The 21,207-nt window shown below is 37.7% G+C and overlaps 1 protein-coding gene across 2 annotated transcripts; it reads left to right on the forward strand.

Annotated features, from left to right (window-relative positions):
• The first annotated feature begins 214 nt into the window (after nucleotides 1-214).
• LOC147604179 (maltose excess protein 1-like, chloroplastic) lies at nucleotides 215-7,547 on the forward strand. 2 transcript variants are annotated; one of them, XM_086795122.1, is made up of 9 exons: nucleotides 215-353; nucleotides 470-688; nucleotides 5,529-5,819; nucleotides 5,938-6,027; nucleotides 6,283-6,384; nucleotides 6,612-6,730; nucleotides 6,829-6,891; nucleotides 7,121-7,185; nucleotides 7,295-7,547. In XM_086795122.1, the coding sequence occupies exons 1-9, from the start codon at nucleotides 306-308 to the stop codon at nucleotides 7,396-7,398; spliced, it is 1,101 nt and encodes a 366-aa protein (XP_086651248.1). In that variant the 5' UTR covers nucleotides 215-305; the 3' UTR covers nucleotides 7,399-7,547. The 2 variants fall into 2 exon arrangements, with proteins under 2 accessions (XP_086651248.1, XP_086651249.1); XM_086795123.1 differs by having other exon boundaries at nucleotides 7,121-7,182.
• Nucleotides 7,548-21,207: the final 13,660 nt, after the last annotated feature.

Raw genomic sequence — 21,207 nt, forward strand, 5'->3', positions numbered from 1 at the left:
GGTATTTAATGAGAAGGGCATTAAATGCAAAAAGTGTGGGTCTCAAGTATGCACGGGAAGGAACTCTAACGAATTACAAGATATGTAAGGGCAACGAGGGCTAGAGATAGTAAAGTCACGAGGGGGGGTGAAGTAAAGGGAGGCACATGAATGTAGGTAAGGTGGGTCACAAGCCTTGCATGGACATCTCAACAAACTCGTCCACCACCACCACCCCACACGTCACCACCCCACACGTCAAAGCGAGGCCGTAAACCAAAATGCAGGCCCGCGGCGCCTTGATCATGCTATAATTCTGTGTAGCGATGGCGTTTGGCTCTCTGCGGGAGCTTCCGCTCCCCCCATTAGACCTGGTACTGATCACTCGATCACAGATTCGAGCTCTGAGTGGGCCGTGGAGGGTGGCCGTTTGATTTATGAATGATCCTGAAGATTTTTTTTTTTTTTGCCTGCGTGTGTGTCTGCGCAGGGAGATGAAGATGCTAGTTATGGCACTTTTGGCCCGCGGAGTCGCTACGAGTCCAGGCCCGATCTCAGCTCCTCTTACGTGCAGTGGGACCTCGCCACCAGCCGGATTGCAGAGGCTGCCACCATTCCCTTCCTTCTTATGCAGGTGCCCCAGATCATCCTCAACACTCACAATCTTCTCCAAGGCAACTACACCGCCGTTGCGGCAGTCGAATGGAGGGTAAACACCCCCCCCCCCCCCCCCCCCCCCCCAAAAAAAAAAAAAACACCCCCATGATTGCAAAGTTTGTCTACTTACAAAATTAATAATATTATTTTATTCCTTTTGAGACAACTTGAATTGAACACACACACACACACAACCTACAACTAGATTCCTCACGGTTTCGTGGTTTCGTCCGAGGAGATTCGATCCCACGACCTCACACAGGCACTCAAAATACTTCCACCATCTGGACTACCGTTTTTTGGCAATAATACTATTATTATTGCCTTTGGGTTTCTAAACCCCACACCTTATGTTCTAGGTACGAGGGAAGAAGGAAGGGAGGGAGTTCTAAGGGATAATGAAATTGCCAAGAGGTTTTTAAACCCCACACCAGGCCTCTGAAATTTGCAACCCTTCCCTAGACTTCAAAATTGAAGGCCTAGGTGCTATCTTGGCCCTCATTTGAAGCCCAATATGAAGGAAAATTTGCTTTTATGGCCTTTATTTGCAAGCTGCTTTTTAGTGGTAGCCTTCACCTTAAAGCTAAAATGGCTTTGATGCCCATTGCAACCTTCAAGTTTCAGGCCTACCCCACACCTTATGTCGTAGGTAGGAGGGAGGGAGGGAGGGATAATAAGATGAGGAGGTTTTCAAACCCCACGCCTTATGTTGTAGGTAGGAGGGAGGGAGTGAGTGAGTGAGGGAAGGAAGGAGGGGGCTGTTGTTTAGTATTGAACCTTCATGCCTAGCTTTCAAAGTCTAACTGTCAATTCACCCCTTAGTTTGTCTACTTTAGATACATATTTCAAGTGTGTGAAACAAAGCTTCTACCCTTCAAAGATCTAGTTAAACATCTCCACATGAGATATGGGATCCCTTGACCCATCAAACTTAGTGATAAGTTTGGATAGTTTTCTTTTTGTTTTGCACAATATTTTATATGTATTTATGACTTCTTGACCCATTTTACCTTTTAGACTAGATTTTACTTCTCAAATGGAAAGTTAAAATATGAAACTCCCTTATATAACTATGAAAGACAAGGTAGGCTTTCATATTGTTCCTTCATGGGCATGTATCCTTAAAATATAACTCCCTTATATACTATGAAAGACAAGGTAGGCTTTAATATTGTTCCTTCATGGGCATGTATCCTAATGGTGACATCTAAGGGTGTTTAAGGCATGATGGGCACTAGTTAGAATAAAAAAACACTATGAGTGAAATTACCATGGGAAACAAATTTTCCATCTAGTTAGTGGTGGATGGGTTGTAGTTCGCAAACCTCACGCAACAACTTTAATTTCTACTATCTGTGGTAATGTGCTTTGAGATATTTATTAGCTATCCATATGCTAGAAAGTTACTAGTTACAATGCATCTTTGTAACTCCTCATCTATGCTTATGTAGGACAAAAAATCCACATGCACCTATTTTACTAGATGACGATTTATGGTCTTTAAATCTTATGTCTGATCTTGTTATTCCTCCTTTGAAGGCTTCTCAGCATCAACAACTAAGATAAAAAGGCTTATGCTATGATGAATGATTTGTCTTAGTCTTTATTGAGTCTCTCTTTCTTATCCATGTTCAATGAAAATTCACCCCCAAATATAGCTCCATACTTTTCTTCAAAAATAAAAAACCCATTTTTTTCCTATTTTAATGGATATAACTTCAAGGGATCTAGGATGGGAATATGATTTTTGTGTTGAGTGTATTAATGATATCTATCTAGAACTTTTACTAGTTAAATCAAACATAAGGACACCTAGTTAGAGTATGCCTTATAAAGACATCATGGCCTTAAGATACTCATTGTATACTTGATTGAGATGTGAAATGAGATGAGTCTTTTAAAGTATGCCTTATAAAGACATCATGGCCTTAAGATACTCATTGTATACTTGATTGAGATGTGAAATGAGATGAGTCTTTTAAGAATCTTAACAGCATAGCTAGTGGACCATATGCGATCCATGATGGAACCTAGGTGGCAAGAATGGGACTTGAACAAATAATCTTTTGATTATGAGTTTGAAGTATAAATCATTATACCTACCCTTTAGAGGAGCATATCAAGATATATAATTCACTATACGTGCATTTTATGAGTTTGTTGTATAGATCACTATGCTAGATTTTTGAGGAACATATCGAAATGTTGGGATAACAGCATCATCCTATCATGACTAATATGTAAACCATAGAGAGTGGAGAGGGGAATTCTAGACAATTTTTGTGATCGCATAGACCACTCACTCTTTCATCCCTCAAAAATTGAAGTTCTTAATCACTATTGTAACCTTGTTATCTTCATAGGGATTGGTGTGATTCAAGTTATAAGCATGAAATGCGCAATGCAACACCAACTTGTCAGCACATTTTTGTAGCTTTCAAGTGAAGAAAATTGTGTCGCACAAAACAATGGTAGATTTTGCACCTAAAGTTTGATTTGAAAACTTTTTATATGAAAACTCCCTACAAACATATTATGATAGTTACTTTGAGTAGGATTTCGACTCAAGAATTGGCCCAAACACTTGGTACCACATTGGTATGATGTCAACTAAAGAATCGGCCCCCCATAACACTTGGTTCCACACATATTATAATAGTAAGGTGTAAATTCTCTCTACTTTGGGTAGGATGTCGACTCAAGAATCAGCCCATAACACTTGGTACCAAACTAGCTCTCCTTCTAAGATATTGCAAATAGGGATGTATAGAGGAATGATATGAGAGAAAGAAAAAATGTCAATTTTAGTTGGTGAATTATGTTGTTTGAAGGGATACATTTGTAGAGATTATAGATGGCGAAGATGAATTTCCTTGCCCGATGGTGGGTTAATCAAGCCTTGGGGTAGTCACTTTATGTAAATATATGATATTACGTGAGTTAGCCAATAGCAGATTATAAAAAGATATAGTATATAGTGTATATAAGGGTATATATTTTTAGGCCTCCTTTAGAGAATGTTTACAAGAGGGATGCCTTAAATGTAGAAGGATGAAAGTATATATATATAAGGAATCTTTAATTAGAAGTAGGTTTTGTACATTAAGAGATCCTTTAGAGTATGTTTACAAGCGGGATGCCTTAAATGTAGAAGGATGAAAGTATATATATAAGGAATTTTTAATTAGAAGTAGGTTTTGTACATTAAGAGATCCTAAAATATCTTTAAAAAGTATAAAAGGGGGTATTTATATGGGGGCTTTAATGTAGGTGATAAGAGCATTTCTTAAAGAGTAATCACCTTAGGAATCAAGCTTAATGTTGCTTTTGGTCTCCCACATAACTTGTGAGACATCTTCTTGGAATCCTTGTCAAGCTTTACCATCTTCGTATAGTTAAAGCACTTGATGGTGGAGAATAAGGTGTTCGCAATGGGGTTCATCACAATTTGTTGCTTGATGATTTGTGGTACCAACTTTTTGTCATTCTTGGTGCCTGCCACCAAATTAGTCATAATGGCTTGTTTGGCCCCCTTTCATGGCCACCATGACAATCGTGAGGCACAACTATTCCTTATGGAAAGCTTACATATATTCTTGGTGATTTATCTTACCAACTTCTTGCCATTTTTTGTGCTTACCACCATATCAAAGTTCTCTCTATGTTGGTCATAATGGTCCGTTTACCCCCTTCCATAGCCACCATGATAATCTTGAGGCACAAGTTGTTACAACTATCCCTTATGGAAAGCTTACATATATTTTTCCGTTAAAGTCTCTCATTTTTTCTATAATTCATGAAAGTCTAAATCCATTTTTCTAAACTCGCATTCTATCTTACATATATTCCTAGGTGTACTTCCCCCTTCCCCTTCAGCCTCCCTTTCTCCCTCCCCCACCCCTTCCCAAGACCACAATCAAGTTCATGGCTCCAAATTTGATGCTCACCATTTTCTCACTCATCATGCACACAAGTTCATGGCTAGAAATGATCACGATTGTAGGGTTTTCTTTGTTATAACAAAGGTATAATAGAAACCTCCACTTGCCACCATTATTATTGTAGATGAGGAACTAGCACAAGGAACAACTCATGAAATCCATTATGGTACATACATCCCTCCTTAGATGGACCTAATCAACACCAAAGCAATTAGAAACGCATGCCATAAGAAGGACCAAACAACATCCAAACCCAAGATCCTTGAATCTTAAAGTGTTAATTTTGATTAGAAGCCCTTGCTTGTAACCTCACAATTGCATGCATGTAAAATACTACCATAAGAAGCCTAGTAGTTTTTAATGAATTCCTAAGCTACAACCCTACCCTATCTATCCAAAGTGAAGTGCCAAAAAGAAAATTCAAAACATGTAACTCTTGTACAACTAAGAATATTGAGTCACTTAAGCCTACATACTCTACATAGTTCTAAAAGAGCATCAATCTAAATTTCAATCACATGTTGAATAGAGTAATACAAATGAAAAAAGAGAAGGCAAAACAAAAATACAACATGGACATCTAAACTCCTTGATATTTTAAGATATTTGATGGTTTGTAGTGATTTTGTGGTTGCTTATCATTGTGTGTGTGTGTGTGTGTGTGTGTGTGCACGCGTGCACGCACGTGCTTGTGTTGGGGGGGTGTGTGTGTGAGGGAAGGGGGGAGGGTTTTGGTGTTCTTTGGTAATGATTGGGGGGAGGGTTTTGGTGTTCTTTGGTAATGATTGAGAGCTGTAGCACTTGATCCAAACAATTTGAACATCCTTATGGTCATCTTATGGAGTAAGGGTTAGGTTTATTCCAAGGTTATGATACATTGAAAAGTTATATGATAGTTTTCTTGAGGTCTGCATAGCTCGAAAATTCAGATTTTTCCTTTGGGTGGTACAGGCACAATTGACTTCACTAGCAGGGAACTTGTCTCTCATGTCATATTTTGTGCACAAAAGAGAGAGAGGAGCTACAGTAGTGCAAGGAGTGGGGGTGCTCACCACTCTTGTGGTGCTTTTACAACTCACTATTGCAGATGCTATGCCGCTGGTTGTCTTCATCAGCACCGCCATAGCCTGCCTAATAGGCTTTACAGTTAGCATTCTACACTATGGTGATTATCTCAATGAGGAAATTTGGAGGTTTTGGCAGGAGATTATTGGAATTGTGGGTCTTTTTGTCTTGTGCCAGGTATGTCCTAATCTATGGCAATAATCAACAACTAATCACGGATTAATACCAAGACCTTATAATAAACCCATGGCAATAATCCCTGATGTTCTTAATGTGTGCAATACCTTGAGTGCAGATAGTTTGGTCCACATTTGAGGATTTTCTCCCTAGCAGTATTTTGCCAGGGATCATTGCTGCTTCGATTGATGTGGTGTTGATTTTACTGGTCAGATATCAAACATAAATTTTATCTTATGTTTTAAACCTTTATAGAACATGCTTAGCTATTAAGCATGCAAATTAAGCATAGAATATGCTTAGCTATTAAGCATGCAAATTTTATCTTATGTTTTAAACCTTTATAGAATATGCTTAGCTATTAAGCCAGCAAATTAAGCATAGGCTAAGCGTTGGCTTATATTTGACCTTAATTGAGCTTCTAGGCCTTGTTTAATGTAAAGTACGTGTCTTCTTCCTACAGGCAAGGCTCAACAAGCTTTCCGACCGAGTTCACATTATGATGGGCGGTGTTCCTGGGTGGACAGCAACTTTACTTTTCATGTGGTCATCAATAGCACAATTGGTGAGAGTGTGAAATGAAATGAAATGGGTTAGCTAGGAGAGCTTCTTAATCTTTCAATTAACAATATTGATGCACTATAACCTCATTTTCAAATTTTAATTAGTGTTTACTTAACCTCAGTACACCAATTTTGATGCTAGGAGAGCTTCTTAATCTTTCAATTAACAATTATATTGATGCACTATAACCTCATTTTCAAAATTTAATTAGTGTTTACTTAACCTCAGTACACCAATTTTCAAAATCCATCCAACATCAAGGGCCTCTCCGTCTTTACTATCTTGCTTGCCTTCATAGGCAATGGGCTCCTCATGGCAAGGGCATTGTTTATAAGGGATGTGATGTGGTAAGTGTAATATAACCTTCATTTGATATGCTAATTTTTTAATCATAAGTTTCACTTGATGTGCTAATTTTGCTTGATTTTTGTTCCTGTCATGGTAGGCTTACAGGGGCATCTTTTGGTTGTATGGTGCAAGGTTGGACCATTCTTCTAAGCATGTATATGTAAGATATCAATTCTTTGATTTTCAATCATCAAGGTGTCTTCACATGCACAGCACATTTACTTGTGATACAGCGAATAAAAAATGTATAGAAAGAATGTCTTCACATGCACGACACATTTATTTTCAATACAAGAACGACCAAATAAAAAATTATAGATGAAAGTATTTGGGGAGCACCTAGATAATGTTTTTGAAAGAGACTAATAGCCTTATTCTCTTTCTTATAGATATCAAGCTACAAGTTGGTGGATATTTTTGCTCACGACATGTGTCCTGATAACCTGGCTATGTAGTACTATTTGAACTACATTTTGTTCTTTTTTCCTATATAGTGTTTGTCACCAAATTTCATCCAGCTTCAAAAAGATTTAAACCTTATTTGTTGTTGTTTATTGTGGCAGGTTTCATTTCAATCAAAGACCAAAAAGCATACTCTCTAAGGTGGCCTTTCTCAGGCTTAGTAGAAACGCTTCTTGAGAGTAGGTTATATCCTGTTAGTGTGTGACCATATTGTTAAAAAAAAAAACATAAACGTTGGCCTTCACCAAGGTGTTGTCAAGAATGATAATGATTTGACTAACATGAGAAGGGTGATATAAGTAATTAGATGAGCTAAATACATTCTACAAATGAAATATATAAAAGTGGTTTTTCTAGCTAAGCCCTAAGATAATCTTCTCTTGTACATAGTTCAATGGCTCAGAATATAATAATACCACTCAAGATAAGTTCATTTATCAAAGTGGAGTAAAGCCCAAGTTATTTGAATATGTGATTGCATCACTTAGTAAGTTTGCTATTTTTATAAGAGAAATTTACAAGATGACAAATCGAAGAGATTAGGTGATTGCACAATCAATTTTTTGCTAGAAAAGAAAATTGTCTTGAAACTTGCATAGTTGGAAAGTTACTAATGTTTGTTATTTACTTACATTATATTTTTACAAATCATAGGTCATTAGGTGTTTTAATTCTTGGTTATTTTCTTACATTATATTTTTACAAATCATAGGTCATTAGGTGTTTTAATTCTTGGTTCCCTAGACAGTTTTTGGCATGCCTTTGGAAAGCAAAGGCATTAATTGCATTTAAGTTTTTCCTTAATGAAAATTGAAGAAACTATATACGTATTGAAATATCTTTTTGGTATAATTATAAAATAAGGAGTTTTGTATTCATGAGGTTTCTATAATAATCTAATATTGTAATGTTATAATGACATTTCTTAAGGAACCCTAGATAGTCTAGATGTAGCCCTATCTATGACTTTTCTACTTTGTGTGTGTGTGTGTGTGTGTGTGTGTGTGTTCCCTCTCTCTCTCTCTCTACAAGATTTGTTCTTGTAGGGGAGAGAGAGATTCTCTTAGATATGTTCTTGAAGGGAGAGAGATATGTTCTTTGAAGGGAGAGAGTCTCTCTCATTGGAAGTTGTCGACTTGGCCGTGTTACGTGGATTACCATAATCCCATATGCAATGTGTGTGTCTAGGCATCATGGGTATATATGTAAAAAGAGACATAGACTTGGTTGTTGTTGAGAATCATGGATCAAGCTCTCCTAATTACAAGACATCTACCTAATCATTAACTAATCTTACACTAATGACAACACTAATCTAAGGTGGATAGAAATGAAGAAAACTGATAATGAGTGTATGCTAATTAAGATGCACTCAAGTACAAATAGACACCAATAGTTAAAGAAGACCTCTCTCTCTCTCTCTCTCTCTCTCTCTCTCTCTCTCTCTCAGGAGAGAGACCTATACACTCCTTCAATTCTTGAATAGGTCTCTCTCCAGAGAGAGAGACCTATACACTCCTTCAATTCTTGAATAGGTCTCTCTCTCTGGAGAGAGACCTATACACTCCTTCAATTCTTGAATAGGTCTCTCTCTCTGGAGAGAGACCTATACACTCCTTCAATTCTTGAATATGGTATTTGAAGGAGATGGGGGGAGGTGTGGGGAGAGAGAGAGAGAGAGAGAGAGAGAGAGAGAGAGAGAGAGAGAGAGAGAGAGAGAGAGAGAGACCCACACTCTCCTTCAATTCTTGAATATGGTATTTGAAGGAGAGGGGGGAAGAGAGAGAGAGAGAGAGAGAGAGAGAGAGAGAGAGAGAGAGAGAGAGTCCATCTCCTTCAATTCTTTGAATAAATAAATACTTTGATATAGATTTGTAATTCTTCTTCATTTTGCAATATATTTCTAGGAATATGATTCCCCAAGAATTTATTATTTTATCCTGATATGAAAATTGCATAAACCATTAATTATTATACCTTCCTTTTATTAAAAAAATACTTATTTTTGTAGCTCAAGTAGAATGGACGTGTCTAAAACTAATTTCAGACATGTTTCAAGAAGCACAAGAGAGATCGTTTCACTAGAGTGAAACCTTTGATGCAAATCTAATCTAGACTAATTATTAGAAACGATAATACAACCCGATTGTAGTGCATCAAGCCATACTTCCTCAAACCCACCCAACCTTTGATCCCAACAAATGACAAACACTTAATTGGGTGCTCCTCTCTCTTAAGAAGGCTAAACTCCTTTAGATCCATCTCAACGAGGAGCTTTGAGAAGAATCTTGATACAAATGTGAGCGGAGGAAAACTAAAAGATATTAAAGGAGAAGATGCTAAGGTCCTGCAAGTACCAGATTCACCAAATGGCTCTCTAAACAGTGCCATAAACTTCATAAAAAGGAAATTAAATTTTTTTATTTTTGGGCGAGGCTCTAGTGAAGGAGTGGAAACATGACCAAGAACCTTAAGGTTTGCTCCCAAGAAGCAGTCAACCTTAAGGTTTTCTCCCTTAGGAAGCAATCACCTTAAGGTTTGCTCCCTCACAAGAAGCAGTCAACCTCAAGCTTTTCTCCCTCATGAGGTGATCAACCTTAAGGTTTTCTCTCTCATGAGCTAGTCAATAAACCACATCAAATGCCATAATGTTTCAAACATTTGCTATTGATCCTAAGCTAGGTTTGTCCCAAGTTGACCACAACTAAGTAGCTCAACAATCGTTAGCTACTATGGTAATCAAAACATCTCTCTTGTTATACCATTAGGGATAAGTGTTCCTCAAAACAAACAACATTAAGCACACACAATGTAAGCAAGAGTCCCACCTTCTCAATAAGGAGCTCATTATGGAAGCTTCTTCACATGAAACCAAGTGGGTCCTCTCCATTGGGACGAGGAACATGGAACACATGGAAGGGTAAAGAGCCAGTGTCTGGGACTACCTCAAACCAGAGGGATTCATAAGGACATTCACATAATGTGTCCTGAGTTGTAGTAAGCCTCAAAGACATATTAATGTAGGACAAGTGCCATTGGAAATTGCACAACCCACCCCATGGGGTAAGGAATCCCAAACCCTGCAACAACTAAGGGTTTCATGCAACCATCCCCTTACATTCCACCGCCTTGTAAATATATAGAAGACATGATTAGGATGACATCTGAAATGGGAAGGGGGGTTTCCACAAACATAACCCCTAGAGGCTTGGAATTGAGCAAAACCAAGCCAATCCACATCTCAAGGATGATGACCAAATTTGCTAGAATTGGAGATCCCATTCACAGTACCTAGAGAAGTTTGATCAAATATATGAGGCCATGGGAAGAATTGATGATCCCATCAAGATGTGTTCATTTGGACTTCACCTTGAAAGAAAAGTAGGCCAATGGTTTAGGTCTCTAAAACCACTTTAAAAGGCCAACCATAAGGTCTTAAGACACACATTCATTGTGGGATTGCGGAGCTAGATGAAGCCCCATCACACAAATTTATAACCTTAAGCAAGAGAAGGGGATAAAACTATGCGAGATTACATTGTTAGAACCAAGTATCTCCACATGATATGCAATCCCCACAAGATACTAGATGATTTATCGCTTAATCAATCGATATATGATTGGTCTCAAGCGAGCAAGAGGCTTCAAGGCATGTTTAGACACTACATCCTTGGTGAGTTTTTCCTATGAGCTAATCGACCTAGTAGTAGACAATCTTTAAAATAAGTATGATTGGTCTCAAGCGAGCAAGAGGCTTCAAGGCATGTTTAGACACTACATCCTTGGTGAGTTTTTCCTATGAGCCAATCAACCTAGTAGTAGACAATCTTTAAAATAAGTATGTAGAAGTCATCAATAGGGCAAGAGGCTTCAAGGCATATCTAGATATACTACATCTTTTGTGAGTTTTTCCCACGAGGAAATTGACCTAGTAGTAGGATAATTTTTAAGATAAGGATGTAAAAGCCATCTACACAAACCAGAAGATAGGGGATGCATCATCAAAGTACTTGAGCTACAAGAAATAAAGTTTTTAGCACTTTGTAATAATGTCTGGCTAAGACACTAGCCACTTAATGATGGTGGTTAATATGGCAGATGGCTTTGACAAGTTCCAATGACACATTTTTTGCAAAGTCAAAGCTATTACAAGCGATTTCATATCAACAAATCTATTCGTTTTGGTCACTTTGTAATTTTGTCCCACCACCAAGTGCGTTTTTTAGCACTTCACTTATTATTGTATAAAGTTTTCCAGCTTAATTGTGCTCAGCATGATGTAAAAAAGGGATGACCAAGCTAAGTGCAATGTTGACATCAAAGGAATGTACATTAGCTATCCTAGACACACAAATGCATGGTTTAGACCAAGGTCAACCAGCCCAAGTCTAGGTGCCCGGGCATTTAGTAAGATGTATATATGTCAACTCAACTAATGGAAAAGGACACTTCCCTTGTCTAGATTTCAAAGTTCTTACATTCTCTTTAAATCCTCTTGCTCTTGAGAGTGTGTGAGTGAGTGCGAGTGTGCTTTGGTTACCATGATGAGAGACAACATTTGGTCCTCTATCTCTACACCATGGCAACTATGCTGTGAGGGGATATGTCCAATGCAATCTAACTCTAAAATACTAGAGTGATGATTGTGGAGAAGTCTACATTAGCTATCTACAACAAGTGATTATTGGGCCTCCCTTGGGAAGCTCTAAACGAGCATCCTCCGCGGTCGAAACGCTTCAGTCGGATCTCAATTCTGAGATCATTTGCTCACCGTATGAGCAAAAGACTATAGCGTACGAACCCTTTCTTAAGGCAAAAACCTCTTATTAAAGTCCACGCAAATGGGAGGGGGGAAATTGTGAGATGTCCTTAAGACAAAAACGTTTTGCTAAAGGGGAGAAGGGCTGAGGGCTGCTGTAAGTCTCTTCACATGGGGGGGGGGTGGGGGGAGGGAGAAGAGTTCAGGACACTGCCTCCTAGTAGCAAGAGGGGGTAGAGGAAAATTGCCTTATCTGAAAAGAGGCAAATGAGGGGGTGTGAGAGAGGGGTGGCTGTGCAAGGAGCGGCTGTACTACAGCAAGTACACTGCACAGGGAGACAGGGGGCGGTACGGACGACGGTACAACAAGGCATACGCTGCGCAGAAATGCGTGTAGCTTGTGGAGCACCCCGGGGATTTATATAGCTCTTGGGTAGGGGTACGGGCACTGCGCAAAGCAAGGACGAAAGGACGGTATTCCAGCAAAGGCTATGGATCAGTGGCCTGCATGGGTCTAGGGGAAAGGTACGGTGTCGGTTATCAGGGAAAGGAGTGGTACGCATGTACCTTATCTCGTCTGGGGGGCAGCATGGGTATCCACGTACGTGTGGACCGCACAGTGGACGGCCGTCCTTTGGTTCTTGTGCGGCCATCGTACGGGCACCCTGGTAAGTGTGTATGGTCCAAATTTTGGGACGGGGTCTCCAAATTTGGGACGCGCGCCTCGATTTGTGTGCTGGACCGCCCCGGGGGGCGATTTTTTTTTTGTCCGAGAGGTTCTCCTGGTCGTTGGGGTTCTGACCGTTCGTCAATCGGACGCCCGGTCGTGCATTTATTAAGGTTTAAAGGTTGTCGCTTTTTAACTAAAATGACTGAAATTTACGTATAAGCTTGATCCGGTGTCTGTTTTGGATGCTGTAAAATCCTATATTGGGGTAAAATCACGCGCAGATTCCAAATTTGGGCTCAAAATTTGAAGATTCTAAGTAGAAATGACTCAAATAATAAAATCATTGATTTTTATACCATAAAAACTCATAAATTTATCTATTACATGAACATTTCTTTATTAGTGAAGATGGGTATGTTACAATCACATCTTATCACATCCACTTTTTGTACTTTTTTCTACTTTCGATACGGATGGGACTTTTCTAAGTTTCTGCCAATTGCTTGGCCTAGTTAAAGGTACTTTTTCTCGACGGATATTTTCATATTCTTTCTCAAATTTCTCAAGTGAAATATATTCAATATTCTTCTTTTGAGAGTAAAAGATTCATGGGATTTACAAAAATCAATTCTACCCATATTTCCCAATAAAATTAATAATGCTCAAAATTCCACTTTTGATAAATACTCATAATTTGAACTATGCCAAAAATTACTCTCTTACCATTTAACTACTTGGATATCAAATATCATGGGAGTTCCTCTTTTTGCATAAAAATAAATTTACCAAAAATTCATCTTTTTCCATTTAATTACTTGGATATCAAATATCATGGGAATTCCTCTTTTTGCATAAAAATAAATTTACCAAAAATTCCTCTTTTACCGTTTAATTACTTGGATATCAAATGTCATGGGAATTCCTCTTTTTGCATAAAAATAAATTTACCAAAAATTCCTCTTTTACCATTTAATTACTTGGATCTCGAATATCATGAGAATTCCTCTTTTTGTATAAAAATAAATTTACCAAAATTTACTCTTTTAACATTTAATTACTTGGATCTCAATTATCATGGAAATTCCTCTTTTTGCATAAAAATAAATTTACCAAAAATTTCTCTTTTACCATTTAATTACTTAGATCTCAATTATCATGGAAATTTCTCTTTTTGTATAAAAATAAATTCACCAAAATTTACTCTTTTACCATTTAAATACTTGATTCTCAAATATTATAGAAATTCCTCTTTTTGCATAAAAATAAATTTACCAAAAAATTACTCTTTTCTCTTAATCAATGAATTAAGCATAATTATAATAAAAATTATTTCTCATGAATATGATGAAAATCATTCTTTTTGCATAGGATGTCCAATCTTAGAATATGGTAGGAAGTCCTCTTTTAGCATTATGCATAAAAATAAGATATGTATTATTTTCTAAAAGTTTTACCATAGCTTCGCTGCTATTACTGATAATTCTCACATTTTTCTTAAAAGAATAAAACATTGTAATGCAAATATGATAGAAGATCTATTCTTAAGCGTAAATCTAAACTATGAATTTAAATCATTATTTTAACCATAATCGTAAACTTAATTATGATTATTCTACTAGAATTAAGCTATTTTTGATAGGATTATCTCTTTTCCATTTAGAATCAATTAAAGTAGTTTTTAACTACTTATAAAAAAATTTAAAAGAATTAACCATTATTTTGTTAACATAAAACCATAAAAATACCATTTTCTTATTCTCTAGCTTAACAAGCTTAGAGTTTGATTTTGAATTAAGAATTTATCAATGAGAAGCATTCTTTTGCTAAAGAATTAGCCATACGAATGACTATTCTTTTTGAGAGAGAGATATACATAAGAAAGCATTCTAAATAAGCATAAAGATTAACTTTTTCTTGATTACACATTAAAATTCTTAGGATCAGCTTGATTTGAATTTAAAACAACCAATTAGAAACTTCTCAAGCTTGAGAGGGGTTGAGAAGAGAAGTCATTTGAGAATATTAACAAAAAACCATAAATTCATTCTTACCTCAAGGATTAGCTTGCTTCTTTTTCTAGAAGTGAAGCCCCCAACCAATCAATTGGTTTAGCAAGTGGAGAAGAGAGCTCCAAGAGTTGTTGAAGAGAGAGAGAAGCTCCAAGCTCCCCAAAAGTAGAGGATTTTTAAGGGATAATAGAAAATATGATTATTTTAATGTAATACTGGCATGGTATAGCTCACAGATTTTTTTACAACAGACTAAGGGTCTATTTATAGGTGAGGGAGGACACTAACCAAGTCCAACTAGGTTCTATAATTTTCTAGGTTCAGTTTGACTCAATTTGGACCAGTTTGGCTCCCTTTTTTATTTGGTTTGATCCAGGAGAGAGGAGAGATAAAAATATCATAATTTTTTTGAATTAAAAACCCTTCCACACATGTGAAAAAGGCACCTACCTCAAGATTCCCCTCTCCTTACCAAGGTGTAAAAAATGCATCATTATTCTAAAATATCTCATTTTTTTAGTAATATCTCATAATTTGTAACTAATAAACCTTGTACTCAGTCAACTCTTCATCTCATGTGAGCATTTACTCATTTTTGGGTATTTTCTTTTATTCTTTGGATTTATCTCATCCCAACACTTGGATTAATCCAATTGGCCCATTGGAATCTTAATTGGACCATAATCCAAAAATTTCTGAAAATGTAGACCCTTAGGCTAAGGTCCCTTATACCCTTTTCAATTAATTCCTAATGTACATTGGAAAGTTCATTTTGAACTTCTGTTTCAGGGGAATCCATTTTAGACACTAGGAGGATTTTTATATCCAAAGATTTTTAAATTTTAGATTATCTCTCTCTAGATATTTTCTCTCTCTAGGCCAAAACAGGGTAAAACAAGATCTTTCTTCTATTTTAGAGAGGGGAATAATTTCAAGAATAGAAGGGATGGTTCTTACACCTTTTCACCTCAAAAGCTGGAGGGAGGAATCTTACATGTTCTCTCCATTTGTTTTGTGCTTCTATGACATCTAAGTTTTTAAATGCTTCGGAACGCTTCAATCTCTTCCTTTCCATATGTCTGAGTGTCTGCATCAGTTTGGATGACCTCAAGGTTTCTTTTTTATGTAGTTGTTGTAGTATCATTCTATAGAACCATTGGAATACTTCTTGTAGGCTATTTGCCTTACTTTTTCCACCACTATGTTGAGTGTGCTTGAAATATGCATTTCGAGCCATATAGTGTGATTTCTCGAGTCCTTGTGTGTTCCAAATGCTACGATCTCCGTACTTGTTGATAAAGTAAGGCATGTGGTTGTAGAGAATATGCTGCATAAGAAAACATACAATGTAAGCTAGTATCGAGGAGGGCTAGGAAACAACAGTAAGCTAGAAACATACCATGTAGTGTGTAATGTTGGTGTCAGTCCAAGCAGCCGTGATTTGCTTTTTGAACGCTTGTAAGTTGTCTTAAAAGCTCTTTTTATCTTGCTGGGATTAGTTGACTTTCTCACACATTTGGAATAGAGTATCAATTGAATGCCAAACATTTGCTTTAACATTCCTTGAAGCACCTTCATGGTCTTTCACTGCATTATGAAGCTTTTTCCACTGTTGGTATTCGATTCGACTTGTGTAGGTTGTTGTATATTGCTTTCCTAACTTTGTAGGTTTGTGTTGCTGATTATTCATTGGCTTGGAAATAAATCTTATTGCCTTAACACCTCCAATGGAGGGCTTCATTGGAACTTCCTTTTTATTTGATGACTTTTTAGTGTCCTTCAGAATCTAGATATTACCTCCATGTAGTCCAATTTTTGATAGCACCTTCTCCAATGCACGGATGGCTTCTTTCCTCTCTGCTACATTCTTGATCTTCCAAGCAAAGCCAATGTGGAGATATGCTAGTTTTCTATGATACGACATAAAGCATGAAGCGTGCATATATGCACATTGGAAAGAGGAATCTCAAACACTGCTTTGAAGTTCTCATCCAAAATTTGTCTATTCGGTGGTTGTCTTCACCACTTAGAGTCCATCACCCTTGCGGAGTCCATGCAGTAAAGTCATGGAGAATTTTCATTGGCCCCTTTGGTGCAATTAAATAAGCACTTGAGAGTCTTCAAGATGCCATTGGACTTAAAATTTCCCCCTTTTCTCTACATGGAGCATCCTGGTTGCATTCATCTGTTCTCTTTGATGAGATTGGGGATATGTGTCTGATGAAATACCCAAAACAAGGATTCATGGTCCTCTTTCTTGACCTCAAATGAACCTAGCCACCAGATGTTCTCGGACTGCACACTAAAATACTATGGATCATCCCTAGTGCAATTACAAAGAGCCCTATTCTCATAAGTGTTATTGTGACCCTTTCCATCTTTTTCTCCTTGATAATCTTGCACTCATCAAGCTTGATGACAAACTGAAGTACACCTCCTATCTCCTCAAATGTAATATCATAGAACTCCACCATTCTCTTTTGCAAGAGCTCCAAGTCCATGAATATATTATTGTGTTCATTGTAGAATATGTTGCCACCTTCTCTCCCTTAAACTCTCCTACAATGTGGTATGAGTGACCAACATAGTGAAGTTGTTCTGTGTTTAATTCCTCCCTATGTCTCCAAACTTTTATAGGTGTTGGAAGTAGCTTTGATTTAACTCCTTTGGCCTCAAGGAGGATGACACTAACTTTTGGATGGCACTATAACCCTTATGACTGACTCCACTTGAATCCATGGCAGATTGAATATCCGCCGCAGCTGAAACTGTATTGTTGGTTACAAATTTATCCACTATATCTCATTGAACCACCTTGAACTTCTTCTCTTTTATCATTTCTCTTGCCATTCTTGATGTCATGAATGGTTTTAGTTGCTTTGTTGGATTAAGATTGGGATTGATATTCTCTTTGTCAAGATGTATGACAACCCTACAAATATAACACTACTCATTACTAACGTAGAGAACATGTAAATCCTAAAGAAGCCCAGCAAATAAAATAATATTAACTGCTAACACAAAAGACATGTGAATGGGAATGCATTCAGTGCAATCTTACCTGATGGCTTGGATTCTCTTCTTCAGGCCTCCAAAATTGAGCCTCAAGTTCTTGACGTTTTTGATGCAACATCCAATGATTGTGTCTTTTTCTCTATATTTGCGGAGGTCACTTCTTAGTTCATTGATTTGACATTCTTGTTCTTCCAATCTAACTTTTTGTATCTTGCATTCATGAGACAAGCCAAGAAGCTCATTTGCTAAGTGTTGTGATTAATGCCTTTCTCTTTCTTTCATGTAAGAAATTGACTTGCAATATCCTAGTAAGCTTTTGGCGCCATCACCTGCAAAACGTAAGAGAGTTGTGGGATTTGAAAAGGGAGGATGTTAAGCAGTACGGGGGTCAATATTATAGATGGAGCCATTACACCAAAGGTCTATGTGTTGCTTCCCCGACAACCTCATATGATCTTTAACATCTGATGAGAGTAATAGTTGTCTACTTCTGCATTTTTGAATGGGCACATACACACTATCTAGATCAATGTGTAGATGGTACTTTCTCTTAATGCTTTCATGATTAGACTCTTCATCAATAGAATGAGTGTGTACATGGTTGTTCTCTATTGGAGTGTTCTAGGAATCAATAAGTATACTATATGATGCAGAGTGAAAGAATATGACTGGCTATGGTGAGAGAAGGCTTGTATTTGTCTTTTGAGATTGGAGATGAAGGCTCTAATTCCCCCCAAACTGTCTTCCCTGCAATAATATCCTCTTAAACTAACTTTATTCTTGCAATTTCGAATGTATCATTGCAAAGAAGGTTCCAACGAACTTTAAGACGGCTGCCTGGGATAAAATTTACCTCTCTGACTCAGAGACTACACTTTTATGACTTTTACATTCTCTTTATTTTAATATTTCAAGATTTTTTCTAGAGAGAGAAAATAAGAATTGACCATTTTCTTACAAGGCCCTATGAATGACCTCCAAAATGTCCTAATGGCCCTATACTTATGTATAAGCCTTATGCTTATGGTTATTCTTAAGGATTTAGGGTTTAGGGCTTATGGTTATGCATAAGCTTATGCATAAGCTTATGGATTTAGGGTTTAGGGCTTATGGTTATGCATAAGCTTTTGCATAAGCCTTATGCACAAGCTTATGGTTATGCATAAGCCTTATACATAGGATTATGGTTATGCTTATGGCTTATGCAATAAGCTTATACATAAGCCTTATGCATAGGCTTATACATAAGCCCTTGTGCATAGGCCTTATGCCTAGGCTTTATGCATAAGCCCTTATGCATAGGCCTTATGCATAAGCCCTTATGCAATAGACTTATTCCTTAAGCCCTTATGCAATAGGCTTATTCCTTAAGCCCTTATGCATAGGCCTTATGCATAAGCCCTTATGCAATAGGCTTATTCCTTAAGCCCTTATGCAATAGGCTTATTCCTTAAGCCCTTATGCATAGGCCTTATGCATAAGCCCTTATGCAATAGGCTTATTCCTTAAGCCCTTATACATAAGCCTAATGTGTAGTGATATGCATGTATGAAGTTTAAATGTGTAACTAATCACTTTTTCTCATGTTATGTTTTATAGGTCTTGCATTGTTGTCCCCTCCTTTGGGTGATATTATCGAGGTAAGCTCTCTTATTCATGTAACCTCATGTTTATTACACCCTTGGGTGCTGGGTTTAGGGTTTAGGCTTATGCATAGAGATATGGGACATTATTGTAGGCCATCTAGAATGCTAGTTAAGTCAAGTTAGGAGTGGTTATTTGTGCGAGTAGGTGGTGGTTATAGTGGAGGGGTATCCCTCGATCTTTTCACTATCCTTCTCTTATAAAATAGAAGTTTCCTTTGGCTTTAATAGTGGGGAGCATGTGGAAAGTTCTAGAAGCTATCATCCAAAAGGGGCATTTTCCACCCTGCTTATTTTAGCAGTATTGTAGAAGTATTACATGTCTTTTTTATTTAAGCTTTATTCATTCTTCTGTTAGAGTAATCTTGTATTGTTGCTTCTTCTTTTTGTAGCTCTTACACTAATCCTCTCTTTTGGCTTCACATAAGAGCGGTAAGCTCTCTTCTTCTTTCGATAGCTTACAACATGTTTTTCTCTTTTGGCTTCACATAAGAGCGGTAAGCTCTCTTCTTCTTTTGATAGCTTACAACATGCTTTTCTTTTATTGCACCCTTGGGTTTTGGGTTTAGGTTTAGCTTAGGTTTACCTCTATGCATAGACTCTTGCAAGCTCTATACATAAAGCTTCTATGCATAGGCTCTATGCATAGAGCTTTATGCATAAGACTCTATATATAAAGATTTATGCATAAGGCTCTATGCATAGGCTTCATGCATAAGGCTCTATGTATAGACCTTTATACATAAGGCTCTATACATAAGGACTTTATATTTTATGCTTCAAGCAATTGACTCTTATGCATGTATGTATAAGCAATGTCGATCGACCCATCGCAAGACCCAAATGTGGCAAATCTGCTAACTATTATAAATGAACGATATGGAGAGCAAGCTTAGTCTCAGTTAACTCAGACACAGGTATGGTTCCATCCTCAGGGGGGTCACTCATAAATATGTAAACGTAGCATGTGGGTTCAATAGAAGGGATTTAAAAAATCCCTTTTTAACACATTTTTTACATATAGAAGGGTACCATTTAAAGGGAGTATTTGCAGATTGAATAGAAAAAGGGTTTGATTTATTCATGAAAAATTTACATATAAGGGGTTTTTTAAATAGGCCTTGAACACACTTGTTATAGAGGGTTTAATCTTACATACAAGTGAGCTTACCATCGGGCCAGTCTCAATGCCATTCATGGGAGAAATCTACCCCACTTGGCCAATTGGGGTAGAGCATGCCTTTGATAGTAGGTAGTACAGGTCGGGGTGGTGCAGTCCCATCATGGTAAGATTGTGATGAGCCTACACCACCTACCTCGACTAGACCCACCGCTGCTCCCTCACGTCCGTCTTCACCACACAACGACGTAGCAGGGAGTCTTAGGGGCTAGTAAACATGCTAGCGGGGGGAGTAGGTTGCTTTACTTTGGTAAAAGCAGCAATAGGTCTCCCGATGCAACTCCCCAATAGGGGGGCTCTTCATCTAATAAGCGAGCCCCCTAGATACCGATTCCACCATTTGATCCACACACCCTACCATACAATGTGGATGTCGATGGTGCCCTCATGAATGGATGCGTGAGGGAATCAATTCATGAACCGCATGCATGTACTTGCTAACCCGGAGTTTATGAACTCCTTCAAAAAGCGAAAAGCACAAGATGAGCTTTTAAAGCCACTATGGCATTGATGTGTTTAAGTCGGAGTTCCCTATTCCACATGCAAGCCTTTGCTTCTCGGAGGAGTGGATGAAGAGAAGAATTAATCTTTTGCTATCTAATAGGAGAGAAAACATTAAGAGCGACAAAGAATAATTTGGAAAAGCCCATAGTTTGCACGTACGAGGAGTGGAGGCACGCACAAAACTTTGTGAGAAAGCACCCACATGCTTTTCAACAACAAGAAGCGCGGCGAGTT

Source organism: Cibotium barometz, chromosome 62 (assembly GCF_041138505.1).
Source record: "Cibotium barometz isolate CiBa-2024 chromosome 62, ASM4113850v1, whole genome shotgun sequence".
Taxonomy (NCBI): domain Eukaryota; kingdom Viridiplantae; phylum Streptophyta; class Polypodiopsida; order Cyatheales; family Cibotiaceae; genus Cibotium; species Cibotium barometz.